At 49.3% G+C, this 23,490-nt stretch overlaps 3 protein-coding genes across 3 annotated transcripts; 2 read left to right on the top strand and 1 right to left on the bottom strand.

Moving 5' to 3' along the window:
* Positions 1–189: 189 nt before the first annotated feature.
* EDB91DRAFT_506213 (uncharacterized protein) lies at positions 190–832 on the bottom strand. Its single transcript, XM_041327511.1, has one exon. The coding sequence runs from the start codon at positions 620–622 to the stop codon at positions 284–286; it is 339 nt and encodes a 112-aa protein (XP_041175645.1). The 5' UTR covers positions 623–832; the 3' UTR covers positions 190–283.
* A 16,205-nt stretch (positions 833–17,037) lies between these two features.
* Positions 17,038–17,680, top strand: EDB91DRAFT_1337444 (uncharacterized protein). Its single transcript, XM_041325580.1, has 3 exons — positions 17,038–17,062; positions 17,141–17,344; positions 17,475–17,680. The coding sequence occupies exons 2-3, from the start codon at positions 17,175–17,177 to the stop codon at positions 17,632–17,634; spliced, it is 330 nt and encodes a 109-aa protein (XP_041175644.1). The 5' UTR covers positions 17,038–17,062; positions 17,141–17,174; the 3' UTR covers positions 17,635–17,680.
* Positions 17,681–22,552: 4,872 nt separating this feature from the next.
* Positions 22,553–22,801, top strand: EDB91DRAFT_1036573 (uncharacterized protein; the record flags this gene model as incomplete). The annotated part of the gene is made up of 1 exon (XM_041312817.1): positions 22,553–22,801. A coding segment is annotated over one exon (249 nt), but the record flags the coding sequence as incomplete, so codon positions are not given.
* Positions 22,802–23,490: the final 689 nt, after the last annotated feature.

Raw genomic sequence — 23,490 nt, 5'->3', positions numbered from 1 at the left:
TTACGACTGCGACTCTGGGCTTGCGGGTGTGCTCGGTCGGGTTTCATGACGTGCCCCTGCAAGAGATGGTAGGGTCTTTTCCCTTGGATGTTTGATACAAAATAGCGAAATAGGTACTGAGCTCACGACGCCGTGAGGCAGTCGCGTAGATCAGCACGGAATCGAAGGTATATCATAGCGCCGTCAATAGTGATGGATGGTAGTGAAGAAGATGACTGCAGGTTCGACCATATATCGTCACTAGTTATATTCGTCTTGTACCGCTGTTTTCATCTCCATGAATTCATGGGACGCGCAGTCCAGCGCAGACAACTACTTCACATATGTAGACGAAAGACCGCAGGATCCTAAAATCCACCGCATCAGCCAATATGAGGATGAGTCGATGATGACGAACAATATGACGTGCTCCACGAGCCAGCGAAGTGGAAGAAGGTGGGACTGAGAGATCGCAATGAACATTGAACGGGGTTTTCTGAGACTTGTTATCAGGGCCAAGGAGCAAACCAGAGCAGAAACAATTGTCGTGCTTTGCCGCTGAGAAACACCTTACGAAGCGAGATGCAAGAGACACTACAAAGGCGCGAATGAGAAGCGTTGTTTGTTCCCTCACGGTGTGCATCGGAGACGGTATACTAGTAATACCAGGCTAATGTCAAGCTGACGTTCAACGCTGCCCAAACGCTGCTAGTCTTCTTCAAATTATTCGGCCAGACTCCAAGTACACCTCCTTTTAAACGTTTCAGGTACGAGACCAGCAGAACGTTTAATTCGCGACAATTCTGTAGCGCCTGGCACCATTGAAGTCAACACTGCAGTGACAGGCAGTGACATTGCCTTGAGGCTTGCAGTCAAGGCTGTGACCTGTTGTTCCCACCAACGTGGGACTACTATCACTCCTGGGGTTCTGCAACATTTTCAATAAATCTTTTGTAACTCCTCAACCACATCATATTTTCTTCTACGGATTTGCACCATTATAGATTCGTAGCTGCTCTATATGAATCTGATTTTTTCTTATTTTAAGGATTTTGTGGTGGAGTGTCGGATGAAGGCCGAGAAAATTCAGGGTCTGACTGGTATTCTGCAAAACATGGTCACGTCGTGTCACACATCGGCACAGTAGCGGCACCGTCAACTTTCACTTAGAGGAGATTGAATTTCTTACACACTCTCCTATCTGCTGTCACGCTTTCATACATGTCGTCAATCCTCTGTCTATAGCATCTTAAAACAAGAGAATGGCCTCTATCGAAATTGTGTTCTGACACCCTGACGAGGTGTTTGATATGCTCCGGGTGTAACTTTTTGAATATCTCTCTAGGATCTATGGGATCTGGATCATTTATGATTATACAAGGTTGCAAATCACCACTATTCTGTCTCTCGCAGCTGCAACACTCAAGAAAATTTTATTCTACTTGGACAATACATCATCTCTAAGTAGCCTACATACACATGAATTTTTTCGAGGTGATTCAAGCAGCGCATTGAGGTGTTTTGAACATTTTGCATATTACATGCCAGTTGCAGATTCCCAGGAGTGATAGTAATCCTGTCTCCAACTACTTCGTGCACCCTACTAAGTATTTCGCTCAGACTGATACACAACCGTCAACTCTTTACAATGGGTAAAGGCAATCAGTCGAGGCGTTCGAAGTCAGTTCCGCCTCCAGAAGCCTCTGGGTCTAGTGGAGCAATAGCTAGTGAAAGCTCGGTATGTCGCTCATGCTTGTTTATGAAACTCATTACTATTGAAACGCTGACTCTGATGCGTCATTCGTCCAGGGCCGACGCCATGGAAAAATTCGTCAGGTTTGGGGGGAAGTCAAGGATGGCGTGACTAAAAAGATATTTGTGAGTCGACGAGGATCCTGTGTTTCCTGGAATAAGGCTGAGGATTGTACAGAAGCGTTCAAAGGATTCCCCAAGTGTTCTCCCGACCGCCGATCATGAAGGTTCTTCATCGACTCCGAATATCGAGGTAGGTACTCGAACTCACCCTTAACCTTCATTATCTTTAAATTCTCGTGGTCTCGTATGTTTAGAATACCCCTTCTGCTCCTGGTGTGGAACAAGATCCTGATCCCCGATCGGCACTTGGAGATGCCCATGATGCTGCAGATCAGATAAATACACTTTCGGGACCTGCGAGAACTGTGGCGTCCGCAGGCCAAAATGCATCAACCGCTCTCGATACTGCAGACACTTTCCAGGACACATATATCAAACCCCTCAGGATATTCAACTCTGTTATTGGGACGATGGCGGATGTATGGGCCCTTCCACTCGATCGGATCCGAACTGAACTAATCCTGTTCCCTAGGTACATCCATATGCAAAGATGGCACTTGGCGTGTTGTCATGTGCGTCAAAAGTAAGTTCGGTTTCGGTCTCGTTCCTATATCCTGCTGATCGATTATCCGTGTAGATCGTTCTCGATCAAGTGGATCGCGACGAAGCGATACTGGACCTTCTCAAGAAGTTGGGTCAAGTTTACGACTTCATGGCACAAGAGGACACCCTTGGCCAGATTTCGACCATGCATCGTATCGTTGGACAGATCTCTCAGCAGACCCTTGAATGCGCCCATTTCATTAGAGATTACTCGGAGACGAAGAACTTTTGTGAGTATTCAACAAGCTATTACTACACTGTGCACATTCTTATTCTTCTACCATCATCATAGGGAGGAGACTCGGAAAGAACGTCGTCGCGGAAACAGATGATACGATCCAACAGTACCGTGACGTCCTGGATGCGCTCATGCAAAACTTCCGGGACCAAGTCACTCATGACGTGGCCATCTTCATTCACCGAACGGGTAAGGATTCGGTCGTGCTTGCGACTTGGCATTCATCTACACATTTTCAGGCGAAATACTGGACCTCAGTGGTATAACTTATGCGGAGGGCGCAGGACTAAATACCACGAAGCGGTGCCTGCCAGGGACTCGCACAGAAATGCTCTCTGAGATAATGGGATGGATCAACGACACCGGAGATGATGTTCCACGCGTGCTATGGCTATCTGGTCCTGCTGGGACGGGAAAATCAGCCATTGCTCACACGATCGCTAGCTCATTCAAGGATGTGGGAGGGCTTGGTTCCTGTTACTGCTTCGACCGGGAAAAAAGCACGGAAAATCGGCATGAAAAAGTGTTCTCGACCATCGCGCGCGACCTGGCTGACCGTCATCCGGAGATGAGACGAGCGCTGGCGGACGCAGTTAAGAATGAAACTGCGCTCCAGAAGACAGAGGATGTCGTCCAGCAGTGGCAGAAGTTTATTATGGAACCGCTAGGGAAGCTTTCCGAGTCAACTGTGGGACCTGTCGTGATCGTGATCGACGCATTGGACGAGAGTGGTGCAGCCAAGACACGAAGCGACCTTCTGCGCATTCTTGCCGGTAAACTTCAGGACCCAGATGTTCCCAAAATCACGGAACTCCCAAAGAACTTCCGGATTGTTGTTACCTCTCGCCCGCTACGCGACATCTATGACGAGTTTTCCGGCGCTCAGCATATTCTACGCATTTCGATGGACAACATTCCACCAGCCACCGCACAGCGCGATATCCACGCTTACGTATCGAAGAAGCTGGCAGGGCTCCTGCATTTCAGCGGCAAGGAGTTCGCAGCCCTAGCTAAGAAAGCGGACGGCATGTTCGAGTGGGGGCGTCTTGCTTGTGAATACATCAAAGCACCCCCTGCTGGCATGTCCCGAAGGGATTCCTTCAACGCTCTGGTATCCCTCGATCCTGCTTCTCGGGAACACTTGCTGTATGGAATGTATCACTTCATTCTGACGGAAATCATGCGACAGGATACATATGCAACCGCGGAGTTTCAGCAGACACGGCTAGTGAGGTTCCGCTCCGTGATGGGACAAATCCTTGGCGCAGCCGAACCCCTCCCTTTAAATTCCCTTAACGCCATGCGGAACCATTTTCCAGACAAAAGAGACCAATATGAAGTGGAGATCATAGTGGAACACATGGGACCCCTCCTCAGCGGCACTACCGACCCATCTACCCCAATTCGGCCCCTTCATGCATCCTTTCGCGATTTCCTGACGGACCCATCATGCAGTGGGGAGTTTTTTATCGAGGTGTCGAAGGTGCACCGCGACCTCGCTTTTGCATCACTTCGAGTGATGGCACATGGACTTTCGTTCAATATATGTGGTATAAAATCATCATACCTCCCTAATTCCGAAGATCCCGACCTGCGAGAACGAGTTGAGAGGTGCATTCCCCCACACCTATCCTACGCCTGTCGATTCTGGGCTGCGCATGTATCGACGCAGGGCTTCGATATAGAGGTAGCAAAGGAAGTGAAATTGTTTTTCGACCACGAGCGACTGCTCTTCTGGCTCGAAGTACTCGGCCTTACCAATGCACTCAGCGGCGCAGTTGTAGCCCTTCCGGCTGTTGCCCAGTGGCTGAAGGTGAGGACATGTTTATCGACCACTGTCAGACACGCTAACGCGCACAACAGAGGCATTCCGAATACAAAGATGCCTCGTCGACTGCGATGGACGTCCAGAGATTCGTTCAAATTTTCGGCAGCATGATTGTGCACAGCACACCACATCTATATGTATCAGCTCTACCATTCTCTCCGGTCAACTCTGCGATATCCACACAATTCACTGCAGGGTTTCCGAAGACTCTTCGTGTGGCACGTGGACGTGATTTGCACTGGGCGGCTGCTCAGAGCGTGCTCAGGGGCCACACTGATGTTGTTACATCGGTCTCGTTCTCGCGAGACGGAACTCGCATCGTGACTGGTTCGAGGGACAAGACTGTCCGGCTGTGGGATGCAGCGACGGGGCAGCCAGTCGGGGAGCCCTTGCAGGGTCACACTGATCGCGTTAACTCGGTCTCGTTCTCACCGGATGGAACTCGCATCGCGACTGGTTCGGAGGATAGGACTGTTTGGCTGTGGGATACAGCGACGGGGCAGCCAGTCGGTGAGCCCTTACTGGGCCACACTGGTGGTGTTAACTCAGTATCATTCTCGCCGGATGGAACTATCATTGTCACTGGTTCGGAGGATAAGACAGTCCGGCTGTGGGACACAGCAACAGGGAAGCCAATTGGTGAACCCTTACAGGGGCACACTCATCAGGTCGCGTCGGTCTCGTTTTCACCGGATGGCACTCGCATTGTGTCTGCTTCTTACGATCACACTATCCGGCTGTGGGTTGCAGCGACAGGGCAGCCAGTTGGTGAGCCCTTGCGAGGGCACACTAGTCTTGTTCTGTCAGTTTCGTTCTCGCCGGATGGGATGCGCATCGCCACGTGTTCTTCCGATCACACTGTCCGACTATGGGATGCAGCGACAGGGCAGCCAATCGGTAAGCCCTTGCTGGGCCACACTACTGAGATTCAGTCTGTCTCATTCTCGCCGGATGGAACTCGCATTGTGTCTGGTTCTTGTGATCACACTGCCCGGGTGTGGGATGCAATGATGGGGCAGCCGGCTGCTGAGCCCTTAGAGGGCCACACTCATTCCGTTCAGTCAGTCTATTTCTCGCCGGATAGAACTCGCATGGTGACTACTTCGGATGCCAAGACTTTCTGGCTGTGGGATGCAGCAACGGGGCAGCCAGTTGGTGAGCCCTTGCGAGGGCACACTGACAAGGTTGATTCAGTCTCGTTCTCGCCGGATGGCACTCGCATTGCAACTGCTTCTCGGGATGAAACTGTCCGGCTGTGGGATGCAGCAACGGGGCAGCCAGTTGGTGAGCCCTTGCAAGGGCATTCAGTCTCGTTCTCGCCGGATGGAATTCGCATCGCAACTGCTTCTGAGGATGGAACTGTACGGCTGTGGGATGCAGTGGCGGGGCAGCCAGTTGGTGAGCCCTTGCGAGGGCACACTGATCCGGTTTTTTTAATCTCGTTCTCGCCGGATGGAATTCGCATTGCAACTGCTTCTTCGGATGGAACTGTCCGGCTGTGGGATGTAGTAGAGGGGCAGCCAGTTGGTGAGCCCTTGCGAGGGCACACTGATCTGGTTCTTTCAGTCTCGTTCTCGCCGGATGGAATTCGCATTGCAACTGTTTCTTTGGATGAAATTGTCCGGCTGTGGGATGCGGCGACGGGGCAGCCAGTTGGTGAGCCCTTGCCGGGGCATTCAGTCTCGTTCTCGCCGGATGGAATTCGCATCGCAACTGCTTCTTGGAATGGAATTGTCCAGTTGTTGGATGCAGCGACAGGGCAGCCAGTTGGTGATCCCTTGCCAGGGCATTCAGTCTCGTTCTCGCCGGATGGAATTCGCATCGCCACTGCTTCTTCGGATGGAATTGTCCAGCTGTGGGATGCAGCGACGGGGCAGCCAGTTGGTGATCCCTTTCCAGGGCATTCAATCTCGTTCTCGCCGGATGGCACTCGCATTGCAACTGCTTCTTGGGATGAAACTGTCCAGCTGTGGGATGCAGCAACGGGGCAGCCGGTTGGTGAGCCCTTGCAAGGGCATTCAGTCTCGTTCTCGCCGGATGGAATTCGAATCGCAACTGTTTCTTCGGATGAAATTGTCCGGCTGTGGGATGCAGTGACGGGGCAGCCAGTGGGTGAGCCCTTCCGAGGGCACACTGATCAAGTTAAGTCACTCTCGTTTTCACCGGATGGCACTTGCATTGTATCTCATTCTCGGGATCACACTGTTCGAGCCTGGTATGCTGCAGTTGGGCAGCCACTGCAAGATTGCGCCGAGATCACATCCCCGGATACATGTCAAATCACGGTTCCCATGGAGGACAGCACTGTGGTCTCAACACATCCTTGGAGTAGCAACTTCATTTGTTTCTCATCCAACTCAAATCATGCACTGTCCGACACTGCCGAGCTCGCTGTAGGCACTTCCCTTGATGACCGAAGGTCGACCTCCTTTGTCCTGACAGCTGACGGATGGATGATGGGACCCAAAGGCCGTCTCCTTTTTTGGGTACCACCTGCTTCCCGCCACCCATTCTATTCACCTCGGACTGCGTTCACAATACCCAGAGCACCTGTTGAGCTTGATTTGAGTTGCATGGCACATGGACGATACTGGCAGAATTGCCGAGCTGAGTGAGTATATGGCCTTGTCTGTCACTTGCCACTGCTAACATCGACTCTTGTAGACCTTCTTTACGATGATCTCATTCACGGAATTCATTTGCGATGTGTTAGATACAATACGATATCGAGTGTATTGTATGATTCATTACCTATTCCATACCCAGCATGCAGTTTGTGTTCCGTGTTGACTGACTTGCTTCATAGTTGACTGGTTTGACACTACTACTCATTTATATGCACATATATTGTACCGTCTGACAAGAGAGCAGTTGCATGTGTAGAATAAAGGCAGATTGAACCAATGAAGGAACCGAAGATTTCTGCCAGAACGGTTTTTGGTATGTCACCAACGTTGTATTATGTAGTTTACCATTGAGTTCAATTGTGAATAGGCCCCTCTGTACTTAGACTCCCAATACCTGAACCCAACGGGTAGTCAGTTCCTCTCACAAATTTTGAGTCGCCGAAGCGACAAATGTTGGATCGTGGATTCTGAATGAGTCTTTTCGATGGGGGTCCATGAAATCCATGGAAGCTTGCAATAATAACTCGGGAATGTTCAAGTGTCATTATGAGTGATGTTCTGCCCGCCTTTGCTTCAGAGCCGCGGCATTGACCTGACTCTGGCCTGAGTTGCGACCCGAGTGAAAATTTGAAAGAATTAGTTAAGATATCAACTTGAAGTACTCACCCATTTCATAATGACATAACGCGCACCCTACTGCTTTGTTGAACTAACAGAGTACTATCACTCCTGGGGTTCTGCAACATTTTCAACAAATCTTTTGTAACTCCTCAACCACATCATATTTTCTTCTACAGATTTGCACCATTATAGATTCGTAGCTGCTCTATATAAATATGATTTTTGCTGATTTTAAGGATTTTGTGGTGGAGTGTCGGATGAAGGCCGAGAAAATTCAGGGTCTGACTGGTATTCTGCAAAACATGGTCACGTCGTGTCACACATCGGCACAGTAGCGGCACCGTCAACTTTCACTTAGAGGAGATTGAATTTCTTACACACTCTCCTATCTGCTGTCACGCTTTCATACATGTCGTCAATCCTCTGTCTATAGCATCTTAAAACAAGAGAATGGCCTCTATCGAAATTGTGTTCTGACACCCTGACGAGGTGTTTGATATGCTCCGGGTGTAACTTTTTGAATATCTCTCTAGGATCTATGGGATCTGGATCATTTATGATTATACAAGGTTGCAAATCACCACTATTCTGTCTCTCGCAGCTGCAACACTCAAGAAATTTTTATCCTACTTGGGCAGTACATCATCTCTAAGTAGCCTACATACACATGAATTTTTTCGGGGTGATTCAAGCAGCGCATTGAGGTGTTTTGAACATTTTGCATATTACATGCCAGTTGCAGATTTGATGGTGTTAGTGTCTGTATCCGTGAGGATGACACGCCCCTGACTCTCAGTCGTGCGCACTTCGAATCCCAGACATACTTGTATTGCAGCATCTTCCGGATGTCACTGTCTATGCTACGGTCTGCCGATGTTGGTGTCGCAACTGTTGCCACTTGCATGCCGTTTGTACTGGCGGATGACCCAGCGTGGTGCCACTATCGTTATTATTGTTATGCAGAGAATCTGCAATGTCTGATCGCGCCCATCTTATCAGCCGTCGCTTGGAATCTCTCCAGCAAAAAGTCTGCTGCGCGGAGAAAAGATCATTGTGTCCACCTCAAAATGTTTTTCATCACAAAGGGCGATGCTTTGCAGCATGTCTGACGATGCGTTGTTGAGAGAAGTGTCGTCCTGTCTTCCGCTGATCGTGCCAGGTCGTGCTGCACTGTCATTGCTGCTCACACACAGGAATTGAACGGTGCGGAGATCGCCCCTGCGTTACGCACACTGCCTGCTATTATAACTGACGGTCTAGTGCTGCCGTGATCCGGTCCGGTCCGGTTGAGAGGTCCTGGACAAGAACCAAGAACCGAACCAGTGACCGAATCCTGGCCGTTCCAAGATACTAGTTATCCTCTTCATCTGAGTGTGATGAACTGATAATTAATAGAATCCAAGGTAGAGAGCGCCTCATCCTCGCAAGTTCAGATATATCGTAAGTGAGGTAGCGAGAGCATGAACAATCCTTCAGCGCCATGTTGAAACAGGAGCGAGAACTTGCGTTTGGTATTGTAACCTAGTGATGGACCTAGTTGGCCGATATGAAAGGCTTCTGGGTCTGAATAGAGATGGACACGGTTGCGCAGGAGCGCATTGTTGAATTTGGCCATATGAGTTGTCATTAAGGACAATTGTGGCATCCCATCAGCAAACCGGTGAGCCACCGATATTCCCATATTTTGTACGCCGAAATGCTCTTTCCTATACATGACGTTATAAAACAATATAAAGCAATATAAAGTGATGTAGAGCAATATCTGAGTCTGAACTGAGCGTGAATTGGCGTGATTACATTGCTTTAGATTGCTATATATTACTTTGTATCGTAATTTACAGGAAAGAAGCATTGGGCTTGGAAAATACTACAAAATCTACTAATATCTGAGTCTCACCGGTTTACTGATGCCCGACGTCATCGTACCTTGGAAGAGAGTAAGACGATGACGTGGACAGTGGCTTCTCGAATGATAGCAACAGTATCAATGGAGCTAGTTTTCTGAACGGATCAGCATGAAGTTCCAACGATGGGTGAAAAGTACATACCAGGTTCGGCCACATCTTGTCAACGACTGTCTTCTTATCCAGCTTCTCGACGAAGTCGGGGAGACAATCGAGAAGCGCGATACGTGCGCAGCGGTCAGCACTTGCAGAGAGTTTGACGAGGGAGCGATGATGATTGAGCCGGAGTCGTCAAGTGCGACGTTCATTCCGAATTGGACCACAGTTGCCGCTGAAACACCAATGAACTCGAGTGCAGAGACGAGGCATAGGAGAACGCGGTAAGAGACAGATTTGGGGAATGGGAGAACTGGATTCTTTTAGCGTGCTACAGATCCAAGTCACTCGATAATCGACAAGAGTATTCGGAAACCAACACGCACCGTAGTAATGATGCTTTATCAGCTTCACTGTTCAGGTCGAATCCGTCGGTTATGTACGAAAATCCGTATCCTTCTCCATCTGACTCTGTCATGCCGATCTCTATGATGTTCTTGGGTGGCATTCGGTATTTGGTATTCGGGTTGAGGAGCTTGTTGAAGGAGGGAAAGACAGACGAGGGTATGACACGTCTGAAAGAGGGTTGAGGCGGTGGATGAGGGTCGGTGGTGGAAGATGGGTGGGAGTGAAGACAACATGGAGAAGCAGGCCGAGGGCGTGACCATGGAGTTGCGGGCGAGAGGTATGGTGTACTTGTTGATCATAGCGGGTGGTCAAGCTGGTGAGATCTGTTTGGGAGGTCCAAGCTTCACGCAAACCAGAGGAAAGACGAGTGTCCGTGAGTGTGCATTACTGACGGTGAATAAAAGTTAACGTTCAATACTGCTAGTCTTTAAATTGTTCGTACAAGTAATTATATGAACCACCTTTTAAACGTTTCCTGAGTGACTATGCAGGATCGGTAGTCACTCAATCACTCACTAGCAGCTAGTAAGTATGTTTGACTCTGAGATCAGAAACTTTAAAGCGTTTTGACCTGCGAGAATTCCGTAGCGCTCACCGAATGTAGCTACGGGCGTTAATGCTAGGCAGCGAATAATAGTATTGCCTCGAGGCTTGCGGTCAAGGCTGTGACCTGTTGTTTTCACCAACTTGGAACCAACCCACTTTCCGTGCACCTTACTAACTGGTACTTCGCTCAGACTGATACACAACCGTCAACTCTTTACAAATTACAATGGGCAAAGGCAATCAGGCGAGGCGTTTGAAGTCAGTTCCGCCTCCAGAAGCCTCTGGGTCTAGTGGAGCAATAGCTAGTGACAGCTCGGTACGTCGCTCATGCTTTTTTATGAAACTCATTACCATTAAAACGCTGACTCTAATGCATCATTCGTCCAGGGCCGACGCCGTCGAAAAATCCGTCAGGTTTTGGGGAAGGTCAAGGATGGCGTGACTGAAAAGATGTTTGTGAGTCGACGAGGATCCTGTGTTTCCTGGAATAAGGCTGAGGATTGTGCAGAAGCGTTCAAAGGATTCCCCAAGTGTTCTCCCGAACGCCGATCTTGAAGGTTCTTCATCGACTCCGAATATCGAGGTAGGTACTCGAACTCACCCTTAACCTTCATTATCTCTAAATTCTCGCGGCTCGCATGTTCAGGATGCCCCTTCTGCTTCTGGTGTGGAACAAGATGCTGATCCCCGATCGGCGCTTGGAGATGCCCATGATGCTGCAGATCAGATGAATACACTTTCGGGACCTGCGAGAACTGTGGCGTCCGCAGGCCAAAATGCATCAACCGCTCTCGATACTGCAGACACTTTCCAGGACACATATATTCAACCCCTCAGGGTATTCAACTCTGTTATTGGGACGATGGCGGATGTATGGGCCCTTCAACTCGATCCGAATCGAACCGAACTAATCTCGTTCCCTAGGTACATCCATATGCAAAGATGGCATTAGGCGTGTTGTCATGTGCATCAAAAGTACGTTCGGTTTCGGTCTCGTTCCTATATCCTGCTGATCGGTTATCCGTGCAGATCGTTCTCGATCAAGTGGATCGTGACGAAGCGATAGTGGACCTTCTCAAGAAGTTGGGTCAAGTTTACGACTTCATGTCACAAGACCAGACGCTTGGCCAGATTTCGACCATGCATCGTATCGTTGGACAGATCTCTCAGCAGACCCTTGAATGCGCCTATTTCATTAGAGATTACTCGGAGACGAAGAACTTTTGTGAGTATTCAACAAGCTATTACTACCCTGTGCACATTCTTATTCTTCTACCATCATCATAGGGAGGAGACTCGGAAAGAACGTCGTCGCGGAAACAGATACTACGATCCAACAGTACCGTGACGTCCTGGATGCGCTCATGCAAAACTTCCGGGACCAAGTCGCTCACGACGTCGCCATCTTCGTTCACCGAACGGGTAAGGATTCGGTCGTGCTTGCGACTTGACATTCATTTACACATTTTCAGGCGAAATACTGGACCTCAGCGGTATAACTTATGCGGAGGGCGCAGGACTAAACACCACGAAGCGATGTCTACCAGAGACTCGCACAGAAATGCTCTCTGAGATAATGGGATGGATCAACGACACCGGAGATGATGTTCCGCGCGTGCTATGGCTATCTGGTCCTGCTGGGACGGGAAAATCAGCCATTGCTCACACGATCGCTAGCTCATTCAAGGATGTGGGGGGGCTTGGTTCGTGCTACTGCTTCGACCGGGAAAAAAGCACGGAGAATCGGCATGAAAAAGTCTTCTCAACCATCGCGCGCGACCTGGCTGACCGTCATCCGGAGATGAGACGAGCGCTGGCGGACGCAGTTAAGAATGAAACTGCGCTCCAGAAGACAGAGGATGTTGTCCAGCAGTGGCAGAAGTTTATTATGGAGCCGCTAGGGAAGCTTTCCGAGTCAACTGTGGGACCTGTCGTGATCGTTATCGACGCGCTGGACGAGAGTGGTGCAGCCAAGACACGAAGCGACCTTCTGCGCATTCTTGCCGGTAAATTTCAGGACCCTGCTGTTCCCAAAATCACGGAACTCCCAAAGAACTTCCGGATTGTTGTTACCTCTCGCCCGCTACGCGACATCTGTGACGAGTTTGCTGGCGCTCAGCATATTCTACGCATTTCGATGGACAACATTCCACCAGCCACCGCACAGCGCGATATCCACGCTTACGTATCGAAGAAGCTGGCAGGGCTCCTGCATTTCGGCGGCAAGGAGTTCGCAGCCCTAGCTAAGAAAGCGGACGGCATGTTCGAGTGGGGGCGTCTTGCTTGTGAATACATCAAAGCGCCCCCTGCTGGCATGTCCCGAAGGGATTCCTTCAACGCTCTGGTATCCCTCGATCCTGCTTCTCGGGAACACTTGCTGTATGGGATGTATCACTTCATTCTGACGGAAATCATGCGACAGGATACATATGCAACCGCGGAGTTTCAGCAGACACGGCTAGTGAGGTTCCGCTCCGTGATGGGACAAATCCTTGGCGCAGCCGAACCCCTCCCTTTAAATTCCCTTAACGCCACGCGGAACCATTTTCCAGACAAAAGAGACCAATACGAAGTGGAGATCATAGTAGAACACATGGGACCCCTCCTCAGCGGCACCACCGACCCATCTACCCCAATTCGGCCCCTTCACGCATCCTTTCGCGATTTTCTGACGGACCCACTATGCAGTGGAGAGTTTTTTATCGACGTGTCGAAGGTGCACCGCGACCTTGCTTTTGCATCACTTCGAGTGATGGCACATGGACTTTCGTTTAATATATGTGGTATAAAATCATCATACCTCCCTAATTCTGAAGATCCCGATCTGCGAGAACGAGTTGAGAGGTGCATTCCCCCACACCTATCCTACGCCTGTCGATTCTGGGCTGCGCATGTATCAACGCAGGGCTTCGATATAGAGGTAGCAAAGGAAGTGAAATTGTTTTTCGACCACGAGCGACTGCTCTTCTGGCTCGAAGTACTCGGCCTTACCAATGCACTCAGCGGCGCAGTTGTAGCCCTTCCGGCTGTTGCCCAGTGGCTGAAGGTGAGGACATGTTTATCGACCACTGTCAGACACGCTAACGCGCACGACAGAGGCATTCCGAATACAAAGATGCCTCGTCGACTGCGATGGATGTACAGAGATTCGTTCAAATTTTCGGCAGCATGATTATGCACAGCACACCACATCTATATGTATCAGCTCTACCATTCGCTCCGGTCAACTCTGCGATATCCTCACAATTCACTGCAAGGTTTCCGAAGACTCTTCGTGTGGCACGTGGACGTGATTTGCACTGGGCGGCTGCTCAGAGCGTGCTCAGGGGCCACACTGATGTTGTTACATCGGTCTCGTTCTCGCGAGACGGAACTCGCATCGTGACTGGTTCGGGGGACAAGACTGTCCGGCTGTGGGATGCAGCGACGGGGCAGCCAGTCGGGGACCCCTTGCAGGGTCACACTGGTCGTGTTAAATCAGTCTCGTTCTCGCCGGATGGAACTCACATCGCAACTGGTTCGGAGGATAAGACTGTTTGGCTGTGGGATACAGCGACGGGGCAACCAGTTGGAATGCCCTTAGAGGGACACACTGATTCAGTTCTCTCAGTCTCTTTCTCGCCGGATGGAACTCGCATCGCGACTGGTTCGGAGGATAAGACTGTTCGGCTGTGGGATACAGCGACGGGGAAACCAGTTGGAATGCCTTTGGAAGGACACACTCATTCAGTTAGCTCAGTTTCATTCTCACCAGATGGAACTCGCATTGCGACTGGTTCGGAGGATAAGACTGTTCGGCTGTGGGATACAGCGACAGGGCAGCCAGTTGGTAAACCCTTGCTGGGCCACACTGAGGAGGTTACATCTATCTCATTTTCACCGGATGGCACTCGCATTGTGTCTGCTTCTTGGGATAAGACTATCCGGCTGTGGGTTGCAGCGACGGGGCAACCCGTTGGTGAGCCCTTGCGAGGGCACACTAGTTTTGTTCTGTCAGTTTCGTTCTCGCCGGATGGGATGCGCATCGCCACGTGTTCTTTCGATCAGACTGTCCGACTATGGGATGCAGCGACAGGGCAGCCAATCGGTAAGCCCTTGCTGGGTCACACTGATGGGATTCAGTCAATCTCATTCTCGCCGGATGGAACTCGCATTGTGTCTGGTTCTTGTGATCACACTGCCCGGCTGTGGGATGCAATGATGGGGCAACCGGTTGCTGAACCCTTAGAGGGCCACACTCATTCTGTTCAGTCAGTCTATTTCTCGCCGGATAGAACTCGCATGGTGACTACTTCGGATGCCAATACTTTCTGGCTGTGGGATGCAGCGACGGGGCAGCCAGTTGGTGAGCCCTTGCGAGGGCACACTGCTCCGGTTCATTCAGTCTCGTTCTCGCCGGATGGAATTCGCATCGCAACTGCTTCTCAGGATGAAACTGTCCGGGTGTGGGATGCAGCGACAGGGCAGCCAGTTGGTGAGCCCTTGCGAGGGCGTTCAGTCTCGTTCTCGCCGGATGGAATTCGCATTGCAACTGTTTGTCGGGATGAAACTGTCCGGCTGTGGGATGCAGCCACGGGGCAGCCAGTTGGTAAGCCCTTGCCAGGGCGTTCAGTCTCATTCTCGCCAGATGGAACTCGCATCACAACTGTTTCTTCGGATCACACTGTCCAGCTGTGGGATGCAGCGACAGGGCAGCCAGTTGGTGAGCCCTTGCGAGGGCGTTCAGTCTCATTCTCGCCGGATGGAATTCGCATCGCAACTGTTTGTCGGGATGAAACTGTCCGGCTGTGGGATGCAGCCACGGGGCAGCCAGTTGGTAAGCCCTTGCCAGGGCGTTCAGTCTCATTCTCGCCGGATGGCACTCGCATCGCAACTGTTACTTCGGATCACACTGTCCAGCTGTGGGATGCAGCGACGGGGCAGCCAGTTCTTGAGCCCTTGCCAGGGCATTCAGTCAAGTTCTCGCTGGATGGAATTCGCATCGCAACTTCTTCTCAGGATGAAACTGTCCGGCTGTGGGATGCAGCGACAGGGCAGCCAGTTGGTGAGCCCTTGCCAGGGTATTCAGTCTCGTTCTCGCCGGATGGAATTCGCATCGCAACTGTTTCTTCGGATGAAACTGTCCGGCTGTGGGATGCAGCGACGGGGCAGCCAGTTGGTGAGCCCTTGCCAGGGCGCTCAGTCAAGTTCTCGCCAGATGGAATTCGCATCGCAACTGTTTCTTCGGATGAAACTGTCTGGCTGTGGGATGCAGTGACAGGGCAGCCGGTTGGTGCGCCCTTGCGAGGGCACACTAATATTGTTAAATCAATCTCGTTTTCACCGGATGGCACTTGCATTGTATCTCATTCTTGGGATGAGACTGTCCGGGCCTGGTATGCTGCAGTTGGGCAACCACTGCAAGATTGCACAGAGAACACATCCCTGGATACATCTCAAATCACGGTTCCCATGGAGGACAGCACTGTGGTCTCAACACATCCTTGGAACAACAACTTCATTCGTTTCTCATCCAGCTCAAATCATGCACTGTCCGACGCTGCCGAGCTCGCTCGAGGCACTTCCCCTGATGACCGAAGGTCGACCTCCTTTGTCCTGAAAGCTGACGGATGGATGATGGGACCCAAAGGTCGCCTCCTCTTTTGGGTACCACCTGCTTCCCGCCACCCATTCTATACACCTCGGACTGTATTCACGATACCCACACCACGTGTAGAGCTCGATTTGAGTTGCATGGCACATGGACGACACTGGCAGAATTGCCGAGCTGAGTGAGCTCATGACCTTGTCTGTCGCTTGCCGCTGCTAACATCGACTCTTGTAGACTTTCTTAACAATGATGTCGTTCACGGAATTCATTATGTGTTAGACACGATACGATATCGAGTGTACTGTATGATTCATTACCTATTCCATACCCAGCATGCAGTTTGTGTTCCGTGTTGACTGACTTGCTTCATAGTTGACTGGTTGACACTACTATTGATTTATGTGCACATATATTGTACCGCCTGACAAGAGAGCAGTTGCATGTGTAGAATAAAGGCAGATGGAGCTGATGAAGGAACTGAAGATTTCTGCCAGAGCGGTTGTCGGTGTGGTTCAAGTTTCCGAAGGTGATACGTATGGCGCTGGATCTGTTCAACTATTCTTCACATGCAAAACTCACACACGCACAGACGCCACACACACACAAACGAGACACACACATAATCACTCCGTCGCATACACACTCTCGTACCGTAGAAAAATTAGTACTGCACTATTGGATCTGACATGATTCGATAATCAATTTATATTGCAGACAAGGCTGCTGATGAAGGGTTCTATAAACGAATCTTTTTGAGGCCCGGCTGGTAGACGAGATGGAGCGATGAGAAGTGGGTAGGTCTCGGAGTGAAACGCACTGAGAGTCGCCAGCATTGGCAGCAAAGCCTCGAATCTTTTTAAGGCCTGGCCGGTGGACGAGGCGGAGTGATGATCAATTTATATTGCAGACAAGGCTGCTAATGAAGGGTTCTATAAGCGCCAATCAAGTAGAGTCCAAGGGCAAAAAAAATGCACCGAAGCCGCCAGCATTGGCAGCAAAGCCTCGGCTGGTGGACGAGAGCGAGAAAAGAAGACGGAAAGCTGCCAGTATTGGTGTCAAAAAGATGTTCGCGCTGGGTGGATCCTTGATGTAAGTGTCGATGAGAAGGGCCATCAGCAAAAGTGCCCAAATCTAACAAGGTCTGGCAAGGTCCGGAGAGTCTCCCACGGCCACATGATGCCTTCCGAGGCTTGAATGTATTTGTTCGTCATTATGCAAGGTGCGCATACTCGTCTCGTAAGGCCTCACTAGACTCTTTCAACCTCACACCAGCCTTGCGAGGCGTTTCAAGATCGGCTCAGCAGTTGTTGGCAGCTCTGATCACGGAGCCTGGCCCAATGTTGACACGTGCAGAGTTGGATACCTTGGGGCATCAATGAATTTTATGAATGATCATAGTGCAGTACTAATTTTCCTACAATACAAGAATCTGTATGCGAAGGAGTGATTATGTGTGCGTCTCGTTTGTGTGTGTGTGGCGTCTGTGCGTGTGTGAGTTTTGCATGTGAAGAATAGTTGAACAGATCCAGCGCCATAGATACGAGATGACCATGCTGCATACAGCAAAAGGAATCCCATTTAGTACAAAGTACATCGACAGAGTGAGAATAGCGGTCGAAATACCCACTGGATCACCACCATTGAACTCATTATCGAGATGAGATTGAAGAAAGACTGCACCGTGTGCACTCGGATAGAGGTGATGTCTGACCGACTAAATCGCATAAGCGAATCGTTCACTCATACATACCTTGCCAGCTGTACAAGGTGCAATGACAATGACAGTAAGACGCACCAATGGACCGAGGATGTAGTGATTTAACCGGTACCAGAGATGCAGTAACCAGTTGCGAGTGTGTGCTGATTGGATTGTTGGAAGCTGAACAGCACAAGTGGAATGCTTAAAATCCTGGCAGAATTGTTCTGGTGGGGATAAAATGTGTTTCATTGCGTGATATACAGTACAATGTTTGTACAACTGTAACCAGGACCGCCTGTTTAACGAGAAAAGAGCAGAAGCATGATGATGGTGATGACGCTTCATGCAGGGGTATGTGAGATGCGTCACCTGTTAGTGGAGGGCACCTGGTTTCTCGAAAGTCTGGTCCGTCCGTCTGTCCGTCCGTCTGTCCGGTCTGTCTGCCTGATCTGGCCGACCACAAATAGCACCAAACATAGCATTTTTTGCGGCTAGTAGTAGTGCGGCTCGTAGTATTGATCAGTTGCCACAATGGTTGAGCTCGTATGTTTAGGCCAAGCACTTTCAAATATTCATGGACTCTCACTCGAGACTATTCTGACCTTTGTTACGTTGGCCTCTGCTGTCAAGGAAGATATGATATTAGCACAGCTTGCAACATATGATGTATCTACACCTCCGGACTTCATGCCTCCTAGCTAGTGTTGTGGGCATAAGTCCGCCATTCTGCCAGCCGGTTCTGCCAAACCGGTTCTGCCCGGCAGACGGCAGGATTCTGTATTCTGTGGGCAGAATCAGGCAGAATGTCAAACTATGGGGGATCACAGCGAAAGATGTTCTAATAACTTTCTTCGCCTTATATGGCCATAATAACCATTTTCGATTGACTTAGAGCAACTGCACTTCCTTATCTGTAGAGTAGAAAAAAAATCCAGTTGTACAGCCTGTACTACGTAGTCAATCTACAATTGCACAATGTCTGCCGCCGCACTTGCTGGACGCCCTGTCTCATCCTTCATAACCGACAATTTTAATCATGGCGAGAAGGTCGACAACAAATCTGGACGCTACTACTGGTCCTGCAAACACTGTCCAGATGCTCTTCGCATCCAAGGTCGTGACAACCAACTCCCAAACCACCTTATTCACAAGTGTAAAACATGTCTGGTGGAAATACGAAAACAGGTGCGCATGTTTGTTATGGGCAAGGCCGGTGGAGAAGATGCCGTAGAATTCATTAATTCTGATAAGATTGATGCCTCTCCTACCCCACAAGGCAGTTCAGAACTGGTTGTGCTTGGTAAATGCCAAAAAAAAGTGCACTTTGAATGGCTTTGTGGATTACCCCCTGACAAAGGAGCAGCATTCTTGTGCGAATGTCAAGCTGTTGCGGTAAGTATGGCTCCATCAGTCAATCAATGATACTCAAAGCGTAATGAACTGGCTTTAGGTTCATAATCAATGCTAATATAGCTTTTTCCGCAGGCAAGAATGACTACTTCCTTGAATTCCTCAATGAGATTCAACCATCATATACGGCACCTTCCCGATATATGCTATCACACACACTGATGGACACTGAATCAGTGTGTGTCCAACAAGAAGAAATTGACCGGCTCAAAGTACGAAACCGACTCACTCTTCTGCTCGATGGTTGGGAAGACATACTGAAGAGAAGTCTGTATGGGTCAGTTGCAGTTGAGGTGAAGCAGCTTCCTGTGGTCCTCGCTCTTGAGGACATGACTGGCAGCCGAGGTACTGCAGATAACCTGCTCATTGCATCAAAAAAGGCAATGAGGACCATGGAGATTGATGATGGAAAGTGAGTCATAGCTGTGACGACAGACAATCCCACTGTTATGCAGGCTTTCCGCTGAAAATTTCAGGAATCTTACTTTTGGGTTCTCATAAGTGTTGTCTTCCCTGCAGACTTTGTCGTGGTTTGATATGTCAATAATATAGACATTCCTGTGTTTCCTCCATAGCTTAAACACCCTCATTGGCGAGATATGCTCATTCCCACTGATGAAGCAAATTGTATCAAAGTTGACATATATTGTGAACTTCTTCAATTCATCTCACTACTGGGGCGGGCAACTCAATGGCGAAGCAAAGAAGCAGGGTATCAATCGGAAGATGAAACAAAACTGTGAGTCTCGATTTTATGCACTCGTGTTACAAAGCATGAGTGTCCTTGCCTACCGGTAGGCCAATTTCAAACTTGATGTTCATATCCTGACAAAACCACACCTACAGGAGTCCACTGTTGCATACATGTTTGCGTCCCAATGCCCAGAAAAGAACCAACAATCAGACACCAGTTGCCCCTGCAGTTGTTGCAACGGTACTCCATGATGTTCAGTACTGGAAACTGCTCGATCAGCTCGTGAAGACAGTTAAATTCTTGGTTGATGCAATCGGGAACTTGGAGTCACGTGAAGCTACACTTGCTGATTGCATGTTGGAGCTTATCCGCTGTGCGAGGCAGATGTCCCAGCTGAAACTTGATGCTGAGGATGATGACACTGGCTTCTGGATGCACACAAAATCTGTTTTCAACCATCGGTTCCATGCAATAAACACTGACCTCCATTCTCTCGCACTCTTCCTCCATCCAATGTGTCGCAAACTTGCTGTGACAGATGCCTCAAAAGGAAGACCATTTGATTTCATGGTTAAAACTGCACTCGCTGTCGCTAAACAATGGCGATGGGAAGAGCAAAAGGCCAAACTGCTCGTTGATGACCTCAAAGCATATAATCTGTGTCGTGCACCATTTTCAGGTGGACATGCCGATGGATTAGCATGTGGGAAAGTCTCGCAGTCAGCGCTAACGGACATCCTCTGAAAGCACTTGCAATCACACTCTTATCCATCATTCCCCACACCGCTGATGTCGAACACCTCTTCTCAGATATGGGTAGCACTCAGTCTCCGAAGCATTGCAATCTCTCAGTCAACACATTCAAAGCACTGGCGAAGATTTGAACAAATCTTCGCTACCACAGTCATCAAAAGGCCGTGGTTAATGACAAACCAATTTGTCGACATCATGCACACATGCACACCAGTGCCCAGCCAGGCATCAATGTTGATGTAGCTGCTGATCTAGAAGCCAATTTTGCATGGGCGCCACCACTTGCACCTCAGACTCAGAACCTCAATGATGATCTTGCAGGTCCTGAATCTATATCACTCGATGAGATCGACACCGCATTTATGCTACTGGAACACAAGAAAGAAGCCATGGAACGAGTGCCGGTTGACGGAAATGAAGTGTTGGAGGGCTGAGTTTATGATTTTGCAGAATTGGAGCATGTCGACCAAGGTCTTGCACTGAAATCTGTTGACGACGAGATAATGGTAGTTGATCACACCTCACACAACAACAGACTGTGGGATGTGGATGTGCTGATGTGTTCTAATGGTGTTTCCTAGTGACACTTACCATACATTGTCATACACATGGCCTTGTAGCACTTTGAAAATTTTGCCAACCAGCAGAGGTGGTGATTCTGCCACTTCTGCAGGTTATGCCGGCACAATTGCCCGCAAATAATCGAGTCCTAGCATGTCTTTGTTTTTGGGCTCCACATGCTCCCTGACACAAGACTCAGTGCGAATCTGCTGGTCCACCTTAAAACATGATATCTGGAAAGACATATTCACGCTGCAGCACAACACCCACTCGCTGTTCGAAAAATTCGGTTATCCCCATGGCCTGAGTCAGTGCCGGTGTGAATTTGACTCAAGTCTTTTTACTGATGGAGGATCATGTAGCCTACAAGACATTCTACCCTCCATTCAAGATGTGCACTGAAGCAACTTGTGAACGACGAGCAAATGGGTTGCTTTTGAACAAGGTTGAACAAGTCCAAGTTGTGTATGTGAGTCTCGAACATGGGATGATGCCTGCATATGATGTTGCAATGCAATGTGAATGTGCATGTTACATCTGTCTCATTGTAGCTAGCCAAAGTCAATGTTGAATGGGTGCCAGGCTGCAAAATCACTTATCACCACAATTACAAAGTCAGTGATAAGGACCATATCTACTATGACTACACAGAAGGACTGCCTGATGCCATTCAAGTTGGTACGCACCACTATGTCAATATTCGGGTGGGTCAGCTCTGGAAGACCATGATGCGCGTCGCTTGGTGTGTTTACATTGCCACACTGTCTAAGTCTGGTTGCTGATCATATCTCAAGTACATTGGGAACTAACTGTGCCCGAATATACAACTCTTCTGTCAGCCATCAAAACAAGTTTCCTCTTCAGTGGCCTTCGCCTGAGGTCACACTGGACCATGTTTGGGATATTTTCATAATTATCTCTCTTCTCGAGGACTGCTGTCATCGCAAGCGCTCCCTCATTGTCAAACAGACCGGGACTCAATCAGAGTGGTTCAATGATGCCATGGCACATCGCAACCAGCGTATGCATTCCTTCGGGCAGCCTGATGCTCACCGTCACAAATGCACAAAGTGTTGCCATGTATATGAAGCTTCTACTGATGCAGGTCTAGTATCCGTCAATAAATTAAACTGTTGACAATCTCATTGACATATTTTTTGTCTCTACAGCTGCACAATTCGTTCGCATTGTTGTTGTTGATGGGGTCACAGTCAGCAGACCATGCTGCTCGGTTCTTTACTGCTTTGAGTCTCTGCGGTCAGTAAATGACTGCTTTTGTCATTTGCATATGGCTGAGCATGGGAACCAGTGCGCAATCATCAGCTGCACCAACAGTATTACCCCAGGCAGCAAGACATGTCAAGACCCAAACCACAAGGCTGTTGAGGCGCTGCACACCTTGTGTGGTCAATCACATTTCCAGCTTCGTGAACGACTTGAGCGGTCTCGTGCCATCATGGATAATCCTGCTCATGTGATTCCTAAGAGCACTGTACCTGACGGTGATATGTCAGATGAAGGCCTGCAAGAATTTGAGGTGGATCATAGCCAAGATTGCTTGCCAGCGCTGAAGAAGAAGAAGAAGAAGAAGAAGAAGAAGAAGAAGAAGAAGAGGAAGAAGAAGAAACTTCAAGCTCAGTTTGGATGCAACCACACTGTTAAGGTCGTGCTCAAGGGAGAGGTTACTCAAAGGGCTTTGGCTTCAGCTCGTGTGCTGCGCCCCTTACCTGAGTATGTGCCCTTTAATTTCTGGGGGACAGAGGGGAAGTCCGGGGAGTTCCGGAGGACTTAGTGTCGGTGGAGTTCGGCGGAACTCCAGAAGGTTTATACTGGGACGGAGTAAGGCTACTATGGAAGTCTGGAGTAGAAACTGAACAGAGGTTAGACTACCCTCAGGTAGAGTCGGAGAAGTAGTCCTAAGGTTTAACCCCTAAGACTCGGAGGTGGACAAGAGATGAGACTCAAGTCTGGAGATTGCAGGAATGAGCAGAACTAAGATGATATTCGAACTCAGGAGTTCCAGAGTATTACAGGGGTTTATATACTGTAGGTAACATGTAAGTAAATCAGTCAGCAAAGGTAAGGGCTATGTACGAAGCATGTGGAAAGTCTATTACT

Source organism: Suillus paluster (assembly GCF_016628075.1).
Source record: "Suillus paluster strain FC165 chromosome Unknown EDB91scaffold_39, whole genome shotgun sequence".
NCBI classification, from domain to species: Eukaryota; Fungi; Basidiomycota; class Agaricomycetes; order Boletales; family Suillaceae; genus Suillus; species Suillus paluster.
The sequence above is the reverse complement of the archived record's forward strand: the minus strand, read 5'-3'. Positions and strand labels throughout refer to the sequence as shown.

Excerpts from the sequence above, each read along its gene's own strand:
- EDB91DRAFT_506213 (XM_041327511.1), bottom strand. The coding sequence starts at position 622 with ATGCACACCGTGAGGGAACAAACAACGCTTCTCATTCGCGCCTTTGTA.
- EDB91DRAFT_1337444 (XM_041325580.1), top strand. The coding sequence starts at position 17,175 with ATGAAGGGTTCTATAAGCGCCAATCAAGTAGAGTCCAAGGGCAAAAAA. Across the intron at positions 17,345-17,474 it reads GCGCTGGGTGGATCCTTGAT|GTGCGCATACTCGTCTCGTA; the intron begins GTAAGTGTCGAT and ends TCATTATGCAAG.